Genomic DNA, 21,878 nt, shown 5'->3' with positions numbered 1-21,878 from the left:
TCTCAAAAAAAAACAAAAAAACTTAAAAACATGTAGTGAAGACAAAGCCTCAATGACTCTATTCTGTTACATCCACGGTGCCTAATATAGCGCTCATATCAACAAATACAAAGAAGACGGTCCTGTAAATTCTGATGCTGTTAACATTTAGTTGGGGGTGTGGTGTTTGAGACAGGGTTCTCTGTGTAGCCCTGGCTGTCCTGGAACTCGATTTGTAGATCAGGCTGGCCCGGAACTCAGAGATCCACCTCTCTCTGACTGCCAAGTGCTAGCATCAAAGGCTTGTGCCACCACTGCCCAGCTCAGTTAATTTTTTTCTACTTCTGTTTTTTAAACATATAGCCAGAAAAATGCTACCTCAGGCATAAGTACTAGTCTATATTTATATTATCACAGAAACGTGCAGTCTGGGGTTTTTAGTTTGTTTTTTTACGTGTACACTTGTGCATCTGAGCAATGTAGTACACACAGGTGTGCGGACGCCCTCAGAAGCTCTTGGTGCTGGATTCATCCTTCACCCTGGGCTGTAGTCACAGGCAGCTGTGAGCTGCCTCATGAAGGTTATGGGAACTGAACTCAGGTCTTCTAGAGGTACAGGAAGTGCCCTCAACCAAAAATTTAAATGAGGGATTGCTTTAGGAACTAAGAAGTCCTGGAATGCTTGTGACAAGCCAGGAAGTCCCCAGTGAGATTTCCAGGAAAGCATTTCTTAACTCTTTGGTAAAGCAGTGTCTTCGCCATTGGAGTATTCTTATTGAAAACGGGGCCATAACATCTACCTATGGCCAAAGGGACAACCTTGAAAAGTCTGCTCTCCACTGTGTTTATAAATAATGAAACAAAATAAATCAGGTAGTGGTGCACACCTTTAATCCCAGTACTCAGGAATCAGAAGTCGGCAGACCTCTGTGAATCTGAGGTCAGCCTGGTCTACAGAGCTAGTTCCAGGATAGCCAAGGCTACATGCAAAGAAATTCTGTCTCAAAATAAACAGATAAGTGGATGGATGGATGGATGGATAGATGGATGGATAGATGGATGGATGGATGGATGGATGGATGGATGGATGGATGGATGATAAAGAAATAGAAATAGATCTGATGGGGCTGGAGAGATTGTTCAGTGGTTAGGAGCACTGACTGCTCTCCCAGAGATCCTGAGTTCAAATCCCAGCAACCACATGGTGGCTCACAACCATCTGTAACGGAACCTGATGCCCTCTTCTGTGTGTCTGAAGACAGCGACAGTGTACTTATATAAAGAAATAAATAAATCTTTAAAAATAAAAGAAATAGATCTGAACTAAGGCTCTTTCAAGCTTATGTGGACATTTTCTGCCATTTTTATCATGAGCAAATATTTTTAAAAGTCCCCATCCTGGGAAATCAATCCTTTTAGTGAAACGTCAAAAACTGCCGAGCCGGCCTTTACCAATCCACTTACCCTGCAGGAGAGACGCAATGAAGGCGGTTGCCACACTGCTGGAGCACAGGAGTATGGAATGGCTGAGGTAATATTTCCCTTCCGGAATCCAGCCCAGTATGATCGCTGCCACAGCTGCCAGAAAACCAACTACTGTGGCCTGCACCTAAGAGCCATTTTTATAAAAGCCAGATTAGTAATTCTTAAAGCATCAAATTAACATTAGCTAATCAGTATAAACAAGGCCATTGGGGGCGCTGTGTGTGGTAACTGAGCTTCATTTTGAAGAGGCTTCTTCCCTTCCTCAGTGGTAACCGCTCCTGCCAACCACTGTTCCCTGTTCATCACATGTCCTTGGGGGAGAGAGCCAAACGTGTGGGCAACTAGGGTGAGCAAATTCCTAGCCATCTCTGGCAACCATCCTAGCCAAGTTACAGGAGAGAATAGCAAGGGAATGACTGCCAGAGGCTGGCTTGGAGACTACTGCAATGACCTGTGTGGATCACCCAGGAGAGGGCCATGTTCACAGCTGAAGGGTGCTTACTGCTTAAATCCACACATTCTCAAATGTCTGATTTATTTATTCTATATAAGTACACTGTTGCTATCTTCAGACACACCAGAAGAGGGCATTACATTACAGATGGCTGTGAGCCACCATGTGGTTGCTGGGAATTGAACTCAGGACCTCTGGGAGAGCAGCCAGTGCTCTTAACCGCTGAGCCATGTCTCCAGTCCCTCTCAACTTTTTAATTTGTTATAGTGCTCTATTGATGTATAAATGTTTGGACGGTCTTGGTTTTGTGCTGCTGTTACAGGGAACATGTCACGTGTTAGGCAAGTACTCTCCCACTGACAAACATCCTTAAACGTTTTTACCGCCCTGCTTAGATTGCTACAAGGTCAAGCTGAAAGGTTCTCAGAGTTTTCTAAGAAAATACAATGACTGAAAACACAAAAAAGAGAAGCCCAGGAAGTTCTATGAAGTAAGAAAGGCTCTACAGCTGGGTGGCATTAGAGCTGAGATTGCAGCTCAGCTCCATCCCCAGGAGCCCTTATGTCCCTGAGACACATCACAAAATTATACTCCCACAACCATCTTCTCAACCTGCGGCCTCGCTGAGTAACACTGACATTAGTGAATATTCCTGGTGCTCATACTCGCCAAAGAGTGGCTCAGGACAGGTGAGACCTCTGACATAAGAGTTATGGAAGAGTAGGTAAAGAGGCAGAAGAGACACCTTAGACTAGAAGAAAGCTGTAACTGATATATGATTCCTGGCTCAGTACATATGTAGTTGGTATTTGAGTGGATTTATTAATAATAATATTAATGGTAGCAGTAAGAAAGGAAAATCAGCATAAACCAACAGGTGAGCACATTACCAGAAAAGAGCTCAGTTTAATTATGCAACTAATACCGATTTAGAATTTATAATTTCGGGGCTGGGGATTTAGCTCAGTGGTAGAGCGCTTGCCTAGGAAGCGCATGGCCCTGGGTTCGGTCCCCAGCTCCAAAAAAAAATTTATAATTTCATTTCTTGGAAAAATTAATGCTAGTTTCTTACTTCTAATACTAATTTAGAAAATTTAAAGTAGGAAGCTTTGGTATTGGTTCCTGCAGACCCAGGAAGATTAATTTAAACACAGGAGTTTGAGGTCAGACCAAGAAACACAGATATCATCTCAAAAACCTAAAACTAAAACAAATAAAAACAAAACACAAAAAGCAGGGTCTGACGAGTGAACTGAGAGACTGAGGCAGGGGGATTCTGTCTCAGTGTAAGGCCATCCTGAACAACACTGGAAGTCTGCTTCAGAACCCATAAGGATGGGGCAATGATGGGGTCAGCTGGGATGGGGGTCCTAAGTTATTGTTTGGATTCTTGAATGGGAAACCACATCCATGCTCTAAAAATAAGCACACGCCGCTCACCTGCTTCAAAGCCAAGTTGCCTATGATTAGATTCCACTTCTCGATGGGTGAGTCCATCTTCCCGACATTCACCTGTGAGGAGGAGGACACTCTTAGGCTCCACTCTGTTGTCTGCTTTATTTACACAGAACCCTAAGTCTTCAAATACAAAACGCACCTTTAGTAATAACTGCTATGTGTAGCCAGTGCTCAGAACAATGCCCAACTTACAACCAGCCTGCTACGTGACACCCAGCTCAGACAGGATGGGAAAACAGGATCTTAGGGGACAAGTTACAGTCATCCATCCGCTGGGAGAGACACTATAACCACATCACCAACTGTCATCCTCACAACAAGTTTGGTATGCTGAGTGTCAAGAGAAAGAGTGGTAGAATTCTGAGCTGTTAGCACGTGAGTCCACGGCATGAAAGGACTATAACCAAAGAGGTACTGGCCAAAGAGTAGGACATAAACAAAAGGTCCACATCTGAGTCATGAGTGCGGCCGTCAGCAGTAAGAGCTCAGTATGTTCACAGCATACATCCGATTATCAAAATGTATATACGGCTTTCCGGTAAATGGAGGGACGCTTCCCCAAATAAGGTTAGAATTCACATACTCTTCTGCTCTGCGATCCAGGTAGCTTTCTTTCTTAACCACTTGGGATTAAAAAAAAAATCACCCAAATTTGCCAAGTTTTTCTATTGTCGTAATTTGGTAAGCAATGGACGATCATTCGCAGTACACGCACACGCAAAATTTATAAATATATTACATTGAGCTAGACTTTAATTATTCTTCATCTACTCATGGGAGACCTTCAAGTGTTATAAAAACATCTGCGGCCTGCAATATGGCTCAGAGGTGAAGGCAGTCACTGGTCAAGTCTGGCGACCTGAGTTTGATGCCTGGAAGTCACGCAGTGGAAGGAGGAAACAACTCCAGCAGGCTGTCCTGACCTCACACCCACACACAGTACATATACATGGCGTATGTGTGCTCACACATACATATACACGGTGTGTGTGTGTGCTCAAGCATACACACACAGTAATATTTAAAGCATTTAAGCTTTCGTTCACAAGGGTGAATAAGGGAGATAGGCCAGGCCCTGGCCCAATATCCAGCTCCTCGGAAGCACGTGAAGTTGTTGTCTACGGGTAGATTTAACCATGGATCAATCGCAGCTGTTTCAGGAGCAACGGAGCAGCAGGTTAAGTGTGACATCCAGAAGTCTATTCAACTGAGAAAACATAGTCTACTTTGCACTCTCCCTCTGGCCTTCAGGCTCTAAGTGTGCAGCTACTGCAAACACTGAGGTTTCTCGGTGCTCTGGAACAATTACTCACGCTGTCTTTACGGACGGATTTACTAAACCGGACAGTAACTATCGATTCCGTCATGTTTGCAGCTCTAGTGGTCTAGAGAGCAACGATTAAAGAGTGAATCTCCCTCAGACTTAGAGCTCCTGAGGCAGGCAAAGATTAGTGTTGCAGTTCTGGTAACTATTAGAAAGATGTCAATAGCCGTAGTTAACAATCTATAGTGACTCCAGAAGAAGCCTGAGACGTAGAGCCACCAGTCACTTTGGTTTTGTTTTTGTTTTTTTTAAGATTTATTTATTATATAAGTACACTGTCAGGGTTGGGGATTTAGCTCAGTGGTAGAGCGCTTGCCTAGGAAGCGCAAGGCCCTGGGTTCGATCCCCAGCTCCGAAAAAAAAGAACCAAAAAAAAAAAAAAAAAGTACACTGTCACTGTCTTCAGACACAGCAGAAGAGGGCATCAGATCCCATTACAGATGGTTGTGAGCCACCATGTGGTTGCTGGGATTTGAACTCAGAACCTCTGGAAGAGCAGCCAGTGCTCTTAACCACTGAGCCATCTCTCCAGCCCCCGACAGTCACTTTGTTACTAGCAGCAGAGGTGCACACACTCCAGGCTCTACAGAGACCACGGCTGGCAGAGTGCAGAGTCAGAGAACTGACGTAGGCATCTTAGCCAGATTCACTTGGTACCGTCACTGCCGACGTCTTCTGAGAGAGAGAGAGAGCTACATTCCACAAAGTTCTGTCCATACAAATGTTCAGGCTATTGTGTGATGGGACGTAATGTTAGGAAGGCACTAGTGAAGTGTGTGTTGTGGGGAGGGGCATGATTTCTAGAAGACAGAAACAGCAGGCATGGAGACATTCCCAAGGTTACACGGCTTTCTTCCCTGACCCAGTGCTTACCCTGTTTCTCCAATCATCCTGCCATGCCCCTTCACTTTCCCCCCTCACATAACCATAAGCCCACAGACAACACACAAGGTTGATGAGGTCACAGATCTTAGAGACGAACCTGCTGCTGGCACTTTCCTAAACTAGTATAATTCCCAACTGCACTCTAAAACACGCAGCCTTCTGGCCATAGGTAAGTGTAGGTAGACCTCAGCCCTCATCAAAGAAGAATCTTTTATCCTGGGATGGAGAGATGGCTCAATGGTTAAGAGCACTGTTACTCTTCCAGAGGACAGGGGTTCAGTTCCCAGCACCTACATGGCAGCTCACAACTGTCTATATTTGCGGTGCCAGGGAATTCAATGCCCTCTCTAGTCTCTTCTGCCTTACCAGGCACCTTCATGCACATAAATAAAAGGAAGATAATTTGGCAGCAGAGATCATTATAGAAAACTGCCACTGTTCAAAATGCAGAGAACAGCTGACCACAGATACCCAGCCCCAGTCGATCTGGCTACAATACAACTCCTACCCCAGTTGATCTGTCTACAACATAACTCCTATGCTAAGGGCTCAGGGATCGTCTAAGAGGAGGAGGTAAAAAAGGTTACAAGAACCAAGAGATCAGGGTGTGGGACTGTGTCTTCTAGCCATGACAGAGAAGCTACACCCCTGAGATCTCAACAATCAGGCAGCCTGAACAGGACCAGCTGCCATCCCAGTGTGGACGCAGCCTCATTCCTAATGAAAAGTTACAGGCAGGTAACTACTGAGGGGGGAAAATGCGTCCTTCCCAGGGATGAGTCTTGGGATTGGTCCTGCAGAACCAAGTGGTCAGCCCTAGAAACACACACATCCAGGTAGCACTGAAGGGCTTTAGTACGTTGTGTTTCTGTATCTGTTTATACGGATATGTAAGGACCAGGGTTAGGGGAAAGGAGGCCATGGATCTGAGAGAAGGCATGAATGGGGGCAGACGTGGGAGGGGGAAAGGAAGGAAAAGGAAGGGGAAACGTGTAATTATAGATTGGTTATGTATTTTTAAACCCTTTAATTATGAAAAAGAGCAAAGAAGGAGACATGAAAGCAAGCAGAGAAAAACAACATTGTCTGTGAGCGAGTGGACAAGTGGAGGGCGTGGTGGGTGTCTAGAAAAGGTGACACTAAGAAGCCACTACCTTGAGCTACATTACTGCCAGTGACCTAAGGACACACGCACTCAACCCCATGCACCTGAGGTCTGCATGTCTGGGTACTGACCATGCACCGCAGCTCAGGGCCACAAGCTACTACTTTCCCACCTACAAACCTGTCTGTCGTTTTACCCTTTCCCAGTAATGAGCATTTACCTACAATCTCAGAGGAGGCCACTTTCCCATCTCTGTGACTCCATCACCCAAATCTGTCATCCTCTGGGAACTCGTTCTAGGTCCCAACAGCTTCACCACACCCACTAGTAGTCCAAGTCAGAACCATCTTTATCCCAAATCACAGCGGCAGACTGGTCTCTGCCCCAACAACATGATAATCTGTTAAAGATGTGTTTAAGCCCACATCGCTCCTCTGCTCAAATCCTTCCAATGGCCCCTATCTCACAAGCAGCCAAAGTCCTTACAACAGTCTGCACGGCCTTCTGTCAGCCAACTGGCCCCTGCTAGCTCTCCCCCCTGGTCTTCTGGGTTTTACCGCTCTCACCTGACTCCACCCCTAGGACCTCTCGAACCTCCGTGAACACTGTACAAACCTTTGGAGGGCTTATTTGATTTTGGTAGGTTAACCTTATTTCATCCAAGTGTCACTGCACGTACACGTGTGCTCCACAAGGATGCAGTACTCAGAGAAGTCAGAAGAGGGTGGCAGAGTTCCCCGATCCTGGAGTTACAGACAGTTGTAAACCACCACGTGGACGCTGGGAACTTAACTCAGAACCTTTGCAAGAGCAGCAAGTACTCAAAACTGCTAGCCGTCTCTCCGGTCTCTAGAGGGTTTATTGTAAAACAGATTACTGGTTGCGAGCTGGTTCAGCAGTTTTGGAATGGTGCCAAACATTTACACTTCTAACAGGCTGCTGGTGCTGACATTAAGAGACCACACTTTTGAGAAGCAACTGTCTCGGCCCAACAGGCAGTAGCAGTGCACGATTATATTCCCAGCACTTAGGAGGCAGAGGCAGGGGGATCTGGGTTCAAGGGTTGCCTGTTTTACAGAGAGTTGCAGGACAGCCAGAACTACAAAGAGAAACCTGTTTCAAAAATCCAAAGCAGAACCAGAGTTCAGTCCCCACACCCACATCAGGTGAATGAGGCACACACTCTGAGGCACGCTCTCTGGCTGGCAAGGGCACCTGTACACCCCGCCGTGCCTCCCTCCACACACGCACACAGCTCTGAGGAAGAAGCGTCCAGCTAGCATACGAACACACACACCACACACACTCTGGCCTCCACCCTTCTCACTGTCTGGACTGTCCCTATCTCGGCCTCAGTTCCTCGCTCTATCTTCATTCGCGTCACCAGTTTATCAGCAGCAACACAATTCATTCTCAATCCCTCTGCTGCCCCTCCCCCTACTTCGTCTTTCGGGGTCTCACTATGTTAGGAATTCTCTTTGTAGACCAGGATGGCCTTGAATTCCCAGGGATCTCCCGGCCCCTGCCTCCACCCCCACCTCCAAAAGCCCCACCTATTTGACAATTCTCAGTCCACGGAAGAGAGAAACCCCAGCCCTACCTCCCACAGAGATGCTCTGGTAGATCCCTCAACTAGGGACACCCCGGGACAGGTTTCCTCCTAGTGCTGGGCTTCTACACCATTTTGAAACTCTCCTCTCTAAAATATGAACAGGAAACATGATATATACAGACCCATGAGTAAAATACTACACTTGAAACAGATACTAGAGCGGAGTTAAAAAAAAAAATTATTGGGGTTGGGGATTTAGCTCAGTGGTAGAGCGCTTGCCTAGCAAGCACAAGGCCCTGGGTTCGGTTCCCAGCTCCGAAAAAAAGAATAGAAAAAAAAATTATTGAGGCCAAGTTGGGTGTGAATTCAAACACTGCAATCCCTGCATGCAGGAGGCAGGAGGCAGGAGGCAGGAGGCAGGAGGCAGGAGGCAGGAGGCAGGAGGCAGGAGGCAGGAGGCAGGAGGCAGGAGGCAGGAGGCAGGAGGCAGGAGGCAGGAGACAGTAACGAGTACCAAGCTAGCCTGGTCTACAGAGTGAGTTCCAAGTTAGTCATGGCTATACCTTAGTTAGAGCTCCTGTTGCTGTGATGAAACACAGGATTTATTTGGCTTACACATCTACCTCGCTGTTCATCATTGAAGAAAATCAGGATAGGAGCTCCACAGGCACGAACATGAAGGCCTGCTGATGCAGAGGCCATGCATGGAGGAGTGCTGCCTCTTGGCTCAGTCTCCACGGCTTGTCTAGCCTGCTTTGTTATAAAACCCAAGACCACCAGCCCAGGGATGATACCGTCCACAGTGGGCTGGACCCTCCCCCACCAATCACTAATCACTTTTCTTAAAAACTGCACTATGTTGTTGTTCTTTTTTTTTTTTTTTTTTTTTTTTTCCGGAGCTGGGGACCGAACCCAGGGCCTTGCGCTTCTTAGGCAAGCGCTCTACCACTGAGCTAAATCCCCAACCCCAAAAAACTGCACTATGGCTGGGTCTTAGGGAGGCATTTTCTCAGCTGATAACTTCTTTCAGCTAATTCTAGATTGGACTGAGTTAACATAAAACTGGCCAGCACGTCGTCTCAACGAACTTGCCCCACAAGATCAATTCACCTTTTCGAGACTTAATGTCAACATGTGGATTAAGGATGACAAGTCTTATTTAAAACATACTCTTCTTTAACTGGATTTCCTACAGCGTGACCTATTTCGAAACAGAGTGACATAATCTATTACGAGTCTAGGACGGGGCTCAAGAATGACACGTGTGTTTAGAGCAATGTTCTTTGAGGCAATCGAACGGAAACTTCACTCTTCCTGGCAAAGTTATCGTGTTGCTTAAATGCTTGCACGCTTAGCTGCATTTATCAGAACAAAGTCCACTTTGCAACAAGTGCCGAGAAAGCCACCTTTCCATTCCCGTCCAGGAGTGTCCTCAAACATTTCCACTGCCTCAGTTTCTCCTGGAGACGCCTCCTGGGCTCAGGGGAGGGTGATAGTCGCGTCCGTCCACTAATTCTCAAAACTACAGGAAAGCCAAACATGCTTTCATTTTCCCTTCTTCAAGGCTGGGGGTCTACCCAAATAATCAAGAACTAAAACCCAAATTCAGCATATCAGTAATTGTCACGATCCAATAAGAAGGTGCCGGAATGATAGATTTAAGCGTAAAATTTAAATTTTATACATTTATCAAGATTTGACTAATAGATTTTTTTTCAAGAAAATGTGTGTGTGTGTGTGCGTGTGTGTGTGTGTGTGTGTGTGTGTGTGTGTTATATGCATGAAGTTAGTGTGTTTGTAGGGGCACATGCACATTGTGTACACATGCATTAGAGGCCAGGGCACAACTTAAGATGCCAGCCCCATCACTCATCTAAGAGTTTGACATGTATTTATCACACCACACTATCACTTGGGAAAAAGGGATCCTTACGCTTTGGGTTTGAATCTGTAATACAGGAAGCTGCTTTTGGGGAGGGAGGGGTTCCCCAAGACAGAATTTCTCGGTGTAATGGCCCTAACTCTCCTGGAACTCACTCTGTAGACCAAGGTGGCCTTGAACTCAGAGACCTAACTGTCTGTGCCTCCCATGTGCTGGAATTAAACACACGTGGCACCACTGCCTGCTTGGGCTTTCAGATCGTAAGATAATTGCTTAAAGTCTCTAAGTCTGGATAATCTTATGCTATGTAAATGTATGCCCTGAGTCTCCACTGTAGTCTCGCCCCTCGCCCAACTGTTACAGAAAACCTGTGTAAGCACAGTGCCTCATAGCCAGGGCTCATAGACGCAAACAGGGCAATCGGCAGGTCGTTCCTGGCAGTGTGACCCAGTCCAGCTAGTTCTCCAGGTCATTCTGTTTCAGGTAAGGTCATGCTTGGCACAGAGGCTCTAAGTAAACCACTGGACAGAGCAGTAAGTCAGTATCTAATGGTTGGTCTGCTATGCCTCACTGTCACTTCGCAGTTGTGTCTGGTTTTTTTTGTTTTTGGTTTTTTTTTTTTTTGGTTCTTTTTTTTCGGAGCTGGGGATCGAACCCAGGGCCTTGCACTTCCTAGGCAAGCGCTCTACCACTGAGCTAAATCCCCAACCCCAGTTGTGTCTGTTTTATGCCTGTACCGTCATTCACTTATCCTAACTGTCAAGTCAGGCATGGTGGCGCACACCTTCAACCCCAGCACTCCGGAGGCAGAGACAGGGGATCTCTGTGAGCTTGAGACCAACTCGGGCTACACAGTGAGTTCCAGGCCAACCAGGGCTACAGAGTGACACCTTATCACAACTGTTATATAAATGTATATATATATGTATATGTATAATATCTATTATCCATTATAGTATATATTGTATATTACATAAATATGTGTATTTATAACATATGATGTATTATATATTTATATGTATATATAATAGTATGTATTTATAATATGTATAATTTATAATATCTGTAATATGTATTATATATGTTATATAATATCTTCTAACATATTAAGTATGATAAATATGACATATAAATATTTATATATTATATATTCAGCACTACTTATTTATTTATAAGTGTTTGCCTACGTGCATGCATACACACGCTTGGTGCCTGGCGGACAGAAGAGGACCTCTGATTTCCTGGAACTGGAGTTACGGATGTTGTGAACCGCCATGTGGTGGGATCCCATGCAAGTGAGTGCTCCTAACCTCTGAGCCACATCTCTCCTATCCTAACGTTCTCTGTAAGGATGGACCGTTAGAGCTGTTTAAGTATTAGTCATCGGTCATAAGTGAAACTACGGGTTTCTATAGTATAAAAGGAGATAGCAATGGGCAGGGCGGTGCATGCCTTTAATCCCAGAATGCTCAAGAGGCAGGAGGATCCGTGTTCAGAGCCAGTCTTGTCTACACAGCAAATCTGAAACCCTGTCTGACAAAAGAAAAGCAAGAGCTGATAGTATAAATATGGATCCCCTGATATGAACGGATGAGCAGTATGTAACAGGTCGGATTATAAAGGAATACCAAGGATTCTAGCTCTATTTTCAACTCAGCCAACCACCACAGAGCACACAGACTCTCAGTATCTGCCTGCCCCATGTACTGCACAGCAATGATACCTGATAGTGTGGCCTGGCATCGAACGAGGCAAGCATTCTGGTGAGAAGGGAAAGCAGGACCACATCCTCAGGTGAGAGAACGCCACGATCTTTCAGGGCGCCTAACTCTGAGGCCGGGAAACTTACCAGACAGGAAAACCAACCTCCTTGTCACACAGACTCTAAGTAGAGAGAAATAAGTAACATGTGTAATAGGAAATAGAAAAAAAAAAAAAAAACTTACTGCAGTGGATAATCGAGACGCCAATGTCATTTCCAAGTTCCCTTTCAGACCAAGAAGCGCGGGCACCAAAATGAAGACTTCTGTCACGTTTTTGAACACCTCCCAGTGCTGAAACACAAAGCAGCAGCTTCTCTTAGGATACTGGCCTGAATGCCACTGTGTAGACCAGGCTAGCCTCAGACAGGGACCTGCCTGCTTCGGCCTCCTGGGTGCCTGGGATTAAAGCCTTGGGACAGCATCCTGGCTGCTTCCCTGTTTTAAGGGACAGCACAGGTTGTCTCATCACCACACCCTCCTGAGATCAGGATCTGAGGACTTTAGACAGTTCCATTGGCGTTCTTTTCACATCTGGCATCAGGACGCCTACTGTATAGCTAACATCAATTACCACAACTAAGTCCGACGCTCTGAGATTTATTTACTCTCACACTCTTTTTGGCAGTCCTGCAGATGAAGTCCACACTATCACACTCTACCGCTGAGCTGCACACCAGCCCGTGAGTTTTTGTGACAGCTCAGGCTGGCCATTAACTCACTACGGTAGCCTAGGCCAGCCATAAACTCGTGAGCCTCGTGCCTCTGCATCCCAAATGCTAGACGCCAGGCGTGCACCGCAATGCCCAGTTACTTTACCGCATCATTGACTGCAGAATCCATGCCTCTAAAGGTTAAGAACCGGTGGGACTTCATCATCTGGACTGGAGTCTGGGTTCCAGTCTCATGAGAAAGTCACACTGTTGTTATGACAGTTACAGATGAGGAGAGAGATCTGAAGAGGCACAACCACATTCCCAAGACCCGGAGGGAGGGAGAGAGGGAGGAAGGAAGGAAGGAATTGAGAGTTGACATCTGAAGTAGTTAGTAGCCCTATGTTTGCCACTCATCTTAGGTATGAAGCTAAGCTGTGGCCTAACACAGGCTCATAAGACCAGCACCAAACTGAAAATAATCCTATTTAAGACAGGGTGCTGAGGGGCTGGAGAGATGGCTCAGAGGTTAAGAGCACTGACTGCTCTTCCAGAGGTCCTGAGTTCAAATCCCAGCACCCACATGGTGGCTCACAACCATCTGTAATGAGATCTGATGCCCTCTTCTGGTATACACGAGGGCTGTGATAGTATATTTACAAACATAAAATAAGACAGGGTGCTACTGTGTAGCTCAGGCTATCCTAAATTCCCTGTGTAGTAGGACAGGTGGATCTCAAACTCATGATGCTCCTGCCTCAGCTTCCCCAGGTTACAGGCATGCGCCACCATGCCCTGATGAAATGACATGCCTGCCCCTCAGGATGGACCGGTCACGGTCGGCTCTGTAATCCTGGAGGAGACATCTCTGGGATCTATGAAGGGAAGAGAGTGATAAAGGCCCTCAGACAACACCATAAAGCGGATGATACAAAATTGCTTTCTGAACTGAAAGCAATGTAAACAGCTCACAACACAGAGAGATATTTTACAAATGCAATTAAAAGGTGGGATTGTCCCAGTAGGAGAGTTCAGGAACTGACATAGCATGGGAAAATTTTTTTTAAAAAAGTGAAGTGAAGCCAGAGGTGGGCTCATAAGTAGAGTGATCCTGGATCTCGGTGGTCTAGGGCAGGAAAGACCGAAAGGTCAAAGCCTGTCAATGCCAGTCAAAGCGAGACAGTGAGACCCTACTGAAGCCAGAAAGAGGTGAGGAAGGAGAAAAGGAAAAGAGAAAGAAGAGAAGGGGGAAAGAGAAGCCAAAGGGAAGAGAAGAGAAGGGGAGAAAGAGGAAGAGGATGGTGTGAGGGTTAGTGAAGCCTCGGGAATCTACACTCAATCCTCAGAACCCATGTTTTTTTGGTTTTTTGTTATTTTTTAAACCGAAAATTGTTCTTTAATTAAATAATGTCATTCTCAGGTGATATAGAACAGTCATCTTGACAGAATCACTTTTTTGTATCAATACTCATAAATTAAAAATGTCTCTAGGATGGAGAGATGGCTCCGCGGTTAAGAGCACTGACTGCTCTTCCAGCGGTCCTGAGTTCAATACCCAGCAACCACATGGCGGCTCGCAACCATCTGTAATTGTCAATCATGCCCTCTTCTGGGGTGTCTGAAGACACCTACAGGGTACTCAAATAGACGTAAAACAAACAAACAAAAAATGTCTCTAGATATATGCTAAAGAGCTGCAAATCAGACCTTACAGCAGCAGCTTAACGCCAACTTTTTAAAAAAGCACTAAAATCCTCTTCCATTGAAAGCCGTTTATTTCTCTGGTGTAAGGTCAGGGAGGTGCTTGCCTCGTGTACCTTAGAACAATGTAAATAACAACTATGCATATACAACTTAAACTGGGGAGGCCATAAAAGTTAGGACATAACCATCTTCTGATGCAATAAGAAAATAAATAAATAAAAATGAAATACTGCAATCTGATGTTTGGTATTAACAAATCAGTAGGTATCAACTTCACATATGGACGACAGCGGATTCTGATTTTTTTTTTTTTAATGCTCAAAATGTCATGGTATTTGGCCTAAGACCTTTAGAATATCAAGCGTTTCCTTTTTGCTTAAAGGAATATGATAAAATAACCATCAAGCGGCTATGGTAATTAATTTTAAGCTGGGGTGATGTGACCTTTGGGTCCATGGCACAAGTTACATCTATATCACATTTCTGTCAAATAAACCTGGTGAGATTTCATGTTTATGTACTACAATATACATTGACCAAGCTGTCAGTCCCTCACAGCTTTTTTAGAAAAATATCTACATTTGTCCTTATGGATGTCAAAATGTTACACCATCATTTGTTTAAAAAAAAATAGATGCACATTCATACTGTGAAGTAATTAGGAAAATACCCTTGCAAGTAAACTATAGAAAGATAAAATACACTTCAAAAGTATGTGGGTTGGGGCTGGGGATTTAGCTCAGTGGTAGAGCGCTTACCTAGGAAGCGCAAGGCCCTGGGTTCGGTCCCCAGCTCCGAAAAAAAAAGAACCAAAAAAAAAAAAAAAAAAAAAGTATGTGGGTTGTTCGTTTACAATGTTCTATAAAGTGCAGAGAATCCTAAGGAGGGGGAAGCTACCCTAGAACGAATTTAATTCCATGGTTAAAGAAGAAAGCGGGGGTTGAGGATTTAGCTCAGTGGTAGAGCGCTTGCCTAGCAAACGCAAGGCCCTGGGTTCAGTCCCCAGCTCTGAAAAAAAAAGAAAAAGAAAAAGAAAAAAAAAAAAAGAAGAAGAAAGCGTTTGGGAGTGGTGACACACCCCTTCAATCCAGCACTTGGGAGGCTGAGTTAGAGGCAGGCAGATCTCTGTAAGTTCAAGGCAGTCTGGACCACACATAGTTCCAGGATAGTGAGGACCATGTAGAAAGAGCCTGTCTCTAATTAATTAACAGACAGACAGACAGACAGAAAGCCAAGCATGGTGACACACACATAATCCTGGATCTGAGAAGGCAAAGGCAGTCTAGGCCTTAGAGCTTCAATGGTAGACAGCCGAGTCAGCGAGTTTCAGGGGGAAGAGAGACCCTGCCTCATAAACACGATGAAAGCAACCAAGGAAGAGACCCAAGGTTGGCAGGCATGTGTGCACATGTGCACACACACAAGCACATGCACACACGCACACACATGCACACATACGCACATGTGCACACACACACAGTGAAAACTAAACATAAAATCTCACCTGCACTATGTCCAAAACCATGCCAGCGGAAACAGTTCCAAAACCGGCCAGCAAGAATGGCACAAGTATCTGCAGAGCCATGACTCCACTGGATTCCTTCGGGAGCCTCTGGCTTGTTTCCACAATAACGTCATCGCCCTGACTGGACGGATCTTCATCCTGTAACATGGCGGTGGTTTCTGAGGCCTCCCTTCCGTCACAGTAGTTATAGCCGGCATAGTCGTCGTACCTGGGGCTGCAGCTGGCTGGGGTATGGCCACCGCCGCTGTGGAAGGCCTGCTCGGAGAACTCATGGTAGTCCAGATGTGGCTCCGATCTCTTGCTGAAAGTTTGTGCCGCACCAGACAGCCCGTCCTGCCAAATGCCGTTGACTTTTTTATGCCTGTCTTCCTGGTTTTTCTGGTAAATGACTGGCACCATGCTTAACAGTAAGTTTAGAAACTTGTCAGATTGAATTGTATTTAAATTTAAAGTCCAATCTACAAAACCCCCTCCGCTCTCCGGACTGGCACTTGTCTTGTAAGTGGCAGGTCTTCCTTTACTGTGGGTCATATTGTCATCACAAAAAGCCCTGTATCCGGCAGACTCGAGCTTCCTGAAGAACAGCGAAAGCAAGTCACAGCCAACACTTGCTCGAATTAAGCCATTGACTGCTCTGTAGAAAACGTTTCCACGAGTGAAAACACATCCAGAAATTTAAGAGAGGAATTCAATCTGCAAAGAAAAGGATGAAATTTAAAACTTAGATAAATTAAGCGCATACAGATTTTCATACAAGTGCAAGAATGATACTCTACTCTAGGAGTTGGACGCAGATCTGTTCTGAGACATAAAAGTGATGGTGTTTTGTTCTGTTTTATAAAAATGCAGTGCCGAAGCCAGGTGTGGAGGCGCACGCCTTTAATCTCAGCTCTTGGGAGGCAGAGGAAGGTAGATCTCTGTGAGTCTGAAGCCAGCCTGCTCTACGTAGTGAGCTCCAAGCCCGGTAGGACTACCTAGATCCTACATCAAAAACAAAACAAACAAACAAAATTAGGAATGTTTTATAATCTATGTTGGATGCAGATGCTTTTATTTTTTTTGTATAATTCATGTAACTGAAGCCCAATGAGGTCTTTGCCTCTGAAGACAACGGAATTTGCTAGACATGGCGGTACTCTCCTCACTAAGGATGCTGAGGTAAGAGGATTGCCCAAAGATAGAGGGCCAGACTGGGCTACAGAGTGAGACCCTCTTTCAAATAAAACTACAAAGAGGAGAAGGAGGAAGAGGAGGAGGAGGAAGAGGAAGAGGAGGAAGGGGAAGAGGTGGAAGAGGAGGAAGAAAAAGAGGAAGAGGGGGGAGGGGGAGGAGAGACATGATGGCTCCTATCACTATGGAGAGGACTGAAAATTACATTGAGCTTGTTCCAGAGTTTCAGCATCAAAAAATTTAAATTGTCAATATAAAAGTCACGATAAAATGATACTGTGTGAATGTTAAGTAATAACATTCCTTTATTTATAAGCTACTCCATATTAATTTCATCAGAATATGAAGAGACAAAGATGGCATTTATGATAAAGGCATTTCATTGGTATCCTGAATACAGTATGGCACCTTATTTTACAAATAAAGTTAGCTTAGAGCCATCTAACCTCACATTCATTAAAAAAAATCATTAAATCGACTTAAAAATATATTCCTTTGATTATTTAGGAAATAACTCAAAGGAATGATTCTAAATACTCAGTCCTCCATTTTGTAAGCCAACCAGAAAGGGGTTTGGAATGCCCTTGCCTGCTCCTCAAGCCTGCTGTGGTCTATGGCCTCCACATAGGTCTCTGACTAGATGGCTCGTGACTGGGGTCTCACAGGCCAGAAAGGAGACACTGATAGATACTGGCGCTAGTCACCAAGTGACACTGAGCTGCACAGCCACAGACACCTGGCTGGACAGCAGTGACTTCATGGCCACATCTATCCCCAAGGGGCCAGAGCCTCAGAGGCCTCTCAGGACATCTAAGCCTGCCGTGCACTTCCAGGAGAATGGAGGCAGCAATGATTTGAGGGGGGACACTTGGCCCCACTGCACACTGTACTGCTGACTTTAATGAAGACACGCTGAGTCTTCAATCCTGAGACAGGAAGGCTGACCATAAGAAACGACCAGAGGAGAAAGAGATGAGGGTCGGTCGGAAAGGCAGGTACTAAGGCCTCTTTACTTCTGGGAGAAACCTGGTAACAGAACATTCTTACAGCATTGGGCCTCCTGATTCAGAACATGACGTACATATGGGTCCACTATCCTATACCCTTCACCACAGGATTATGGTATGACTTCCTATGGACTCGCTCCAGGAATCTGACTAGATTAAATACGGCGGTTGGACATCCATGTTCCAGGGTTGTTACGCCTACAAATTCAGCCATCACAGATGGTAAACATCTGGGGGGAAATGTTACCCACGGACTGGTGAGGTGGCTCGTTGTCACAGTTCTTGCCTAAACACGCACCGTGGCCTAGGTCTGAGGCCCAACACCACATAAACGGGACGCGGTGGTGCATGATGCAGTCCCAGCACTAAGGAGGTAGAAGCAGGAAAATCGAAAGTTCAGACTCATCCTCAGATGTACGGAGTTTGAGGCCAGCCTGGGCTACGTGAGTTCCTGTGTCTCGGTGGTGGGAGAACACCTGTCTGTACTGATTCTGTACCCGTGCTCTCGCCCCCAGTTCCTGAACCATTGATACAGCAGACACACGATTTATGTGCTCTGCTGGTTTGAATGAGATGGGCCCCAATCTGGGGACGCTTAGTCCCCGGTGGATGAGCTGCCAGGGAAGGACTAGGATCGCCTTTGTTGGCAGAGGTGTGTCACTGGAGGTCGGCTCTGATATTTCCAAAGGCCACATCAGGGCCAGTGTGTCTCTCTCTGCTTGTGCCTGCTGACCAGCTATGTCTCCAGCACCGTGCCCGCCTGCATGCTTCCACACTCCCTGCCCTGGTGATAAGGGGCTCACCCTCTGACACTGTAATCACCATTCAATGCTTCTTTGGTAAGAGCTGCCGTGGCTATGGTGTCTGCCTGCAACAACAGAATGGCGATTAAGACACGCCATTCATATTATTTCAAGTATTCTTGGGGCTTTTGCTGTATTTTCTGTGGCACTGAACACAGTGTTCCGGGTATGTTGTGGGAGCGTTCCACCTCTGAGGACTGAACACAAGGTCTCACGTATGTTGTGTGAGTGTTCCCCCTCGGAGATGTCGCCCCAACTGTTTTCCCTTTTTATATTTTGAGACAGGGTCTTACTAAGTTACCAAGACAGATCTTAAATCTGTAATCCTCCTGCCTCACTGTCCGGAGTAGTTAGGATCATAGGCCTGAGCAACCAGGCACAGACTTAAAGTAGAGAGAGAAGCTGAGTTGTAGTGGTGTATACCTTAATCCCAATACTCTCAGGGCAGAGACCATCGGATCTCCTTGACTGACTTCAAGGGCAGCCTGGTCTACATAGAGACAGCCAGGGCTACATAGTGAAACCCTGTCTTAATAAAGGAGAGGTGTAAATCAGAAGCTGCACTTTCCCCTAACATCCCTGGTGATTTGCAAACATAATCAGGTGCGAGAAGCACTTTCTAATGCGTTCACTAATCTGGGCTGTCTTCATGAGACCAAGCGTGAATGTGAATTTGTACACAGACAGTGTGAATACGCACAACGCACTCCTAGTCAAAGTAGGTACAGTGGGGGACAGCCTGGAACAATCGGCTAACACAGAAGCAGCACACACCCTCCAGCCCTACAAGTTAAAACTGCACCTTAAGAAAGAACACATCCAGAAGAAACCCCTGGGCTTTACGTGTGTGTGTGTGTGTGTGTGTGTGTGTGAGAGAGAGAGAGAGAGAGAGAGAGAGAGAGAGAGAGAGAGAGAGAGAATATACATTGGGATGGTTCCATTAGAGGATTCAACACAAGTTGCAATTATATATCAAGTAGATTGGCTTGAGCGATGGTATAAAAGCATGGGGTCCTTCACGGGTACTGTTCATGTTTCTTACGCTTCATGGCCTGTGCGAGCACATACTGCTGGTCTTTGAAGTGTGCAGACATCTTACAAAAGTGCGTGGGGCTAGAAACTTGGCCCATTAGTTAACAGCACTTGTTGCTCCTGCAGAGAACCCAGGTTCAACTCCCAGCTCCAACATGGCTACTCACAACCACCTATAACTCCAGATCCATGGGGATCCAACACCCTCTTCTGATCCTCAGGCACAAGACCCATGTACCGTGTACATGTATGTATACACATGTAGATAAAGCATTCATGCTCCTAACTCTGAGGTTTTTAAAGAGTTTCAGTCTGAGTGGTGCCGGCTTCTTATCTATTGTTAGTCCTGACACTGTTCCCTTCCCATGAGAGGACGATGATACTGGCCTGTTGCCATGGTTTCCTGGACACCAAGGAGGATGACACATCTTCATGTCTGCTGGCATCCGGTCTAGCCATGATTCATTTTGGCTGATGAAAAGGCAGCTGTCACATGAGGAGTAAGCCAGCTGACCTACCCCAAATGTATACTGTCTTTCCTCTAGGACAGTCTCTTTGACATACTGAGCAACTACAGGTTACAATCGATGATCAAGGGCTTTAAAACAACAGTTTCCAAAGATCTCAATCTCAAAAAGCAGAACAATTTCTTCTGAAACTTTACCAAGTTGAAAGCACTTCCTGGGGTCAGTCAGATGACTCAGCAGATAAAGTCAGTCAGATGACTCAGCAATTTGTGGCCTGGCCAAGGGAGTCCTGAAGACTCTATGTTCAATCCGTGAAACCCACAGAAATATTAAAAGAGAAAATCAACTCCGTGAAACCATCCTCTGATCTACACTCATACAGATGATGATGATGATGGTGATGATGATGATGATGAAGAAGCAGCAGCAGAAGAAGAATAATGAATGAATGAATCAATCAATCAATCAATCAATGGTTTGAAAAGTTAGAAATACTACACACTTAGGTTCATGGAAAATTTTTTCCATGTTCCCCAAAAGGCTCGCTACAATGAAAGAGTTGTGTCAGAGTAACAGTCTTATCAGAAATAAATTAACACCAGGCACCCTGTAGTGAAAGAAATCTGAATCAAGAGAATTTAGCAATGATGCTAAACTCGATTCTTTATAAAAGGTAAAAGAAGTGTGTGGGGTCTGGCCTGACTTCCCGAACTCTGGGCCCTGACGCTTGAGGCCTGTGTTCTGCTCCTTCCCCTCTCTCTGTATCCAGTTAGCCTTCGGGAGAGGTATGCCAAGGTAAACCTGCCCGATCACATACAGATCACTTCCTCCCCTCGTTCTAGTTGAAAGATCTTAACTCCTAACACTGTCCACTAAGTGCTTCACTGTGCAGTGGTTCTGAGGACAGGGATCAGTTCTGTTTGATTTGCTTTATGCAGGGACCAATCAGCAGAGACTGCCATGGCTGCCCAATTCTCCTTTAGAGACCCAAGCCAGATTAAATTTAAGTCCTCCCCCATCTCTCTCTCTCTCTCTCTCTCAGTCTCTCTCTCTCTCTCTCTCCCTCCCTCCCTCTCCCTTCCTCCCTCCCTCCAGTCAGCCATTCCTACTTCTCTGTGTACCTCCCTCGTTCTTCCTCTCCCCTCTCCCCCAAGACAAAAAGTCTCAGCCCAGGCTGGCCAGAAACTATGTAGACCAGGCTATCCTAATATAGCCATCTGCCTGGAACTCATGTTGGGATTAAAGTTGTGCACCACCAGGTCCAGCCCATTTCTCGTTTTTGACTTCATCATTCTAATCCACTGGACTCCCTACACTGCTTCTCTGGGTTATGTAAAGGAACTAAATTCTGCACGTGTGGTTTTCTCCTGAATTGAGCATAGGTGCCTGTCCATGATAAGTGAGCAATCTATCAGCTAAGCTGTATACCCAGACTCCTGCAACCCAATCCAACCTCCTTTAAAATCTCCCCATTTCTACGGCCTCTTGCAAAAGACCCAACAAAAATATACCAAGCCAAGAAAACAGAGAGAACGGTAAACACCAAAATGCCCAAACCACAGTTGGTGCCCACTCTGGGTCAGCCTTTCTCAATGCGTGACAGGGAAGAAGGGCTTATCTGTCTTGGGAAGAC

At 45.6% G+C, this 21,878-nt stretch overlaps 1 protein-coding gene across 3 annotated transcripts in view; it reads right to left on the bottom strand.

The window, feature by feature from the left end:
- The window catches only part of Slc41a2 (solute carrier family 41 member 2), a 107,580-nt gene that overhangs the window by 68,441 nt on the left and 17,261 nt on the right, over window positions 1–21,878 (bottom strand). For all 3 annotated transcript variants that reach the window (NM_001401081.1, NM_001108742.2, NM_001401082.1), the window contains 4 exon segments: window positions 1,444–1,588; window positions 3,359–3,430; window positions 12,071–12,178; window positions 15,746–16,459. In NM_001401081.1, coding sequence (NP_001388010.1) covers window positions 1,444–1,588; window positions 3,359–3,430; window positions 12,071–12,178; window positions 15,746–16,297 — 877 coding nt within the window. In that variant the 5' untranslated portion in view covers window positions 16,298–16,459.

Source organism: Rattus norvegicus, chromosome 7, assembly GCF_021556685.1.
Source record: "Rattus norvegicus strain SHRSP/BbbUtx chromosome 7, alternate assembly SHRSP_T2T, whole genome shotgun sequence".
NCBI classification, from domain to species: domain Eukaryota; kingdom Metazoa; phylum Chordata; class Mammalia; order Rodentia; family Muridae; genus Rattus; species Rattus norvegicus.
The sequence above is the reverse complement of the archived record's forward strand: the minus strand, read 5'-3'. Positions and strand labels throughout refer to the sequence as shown.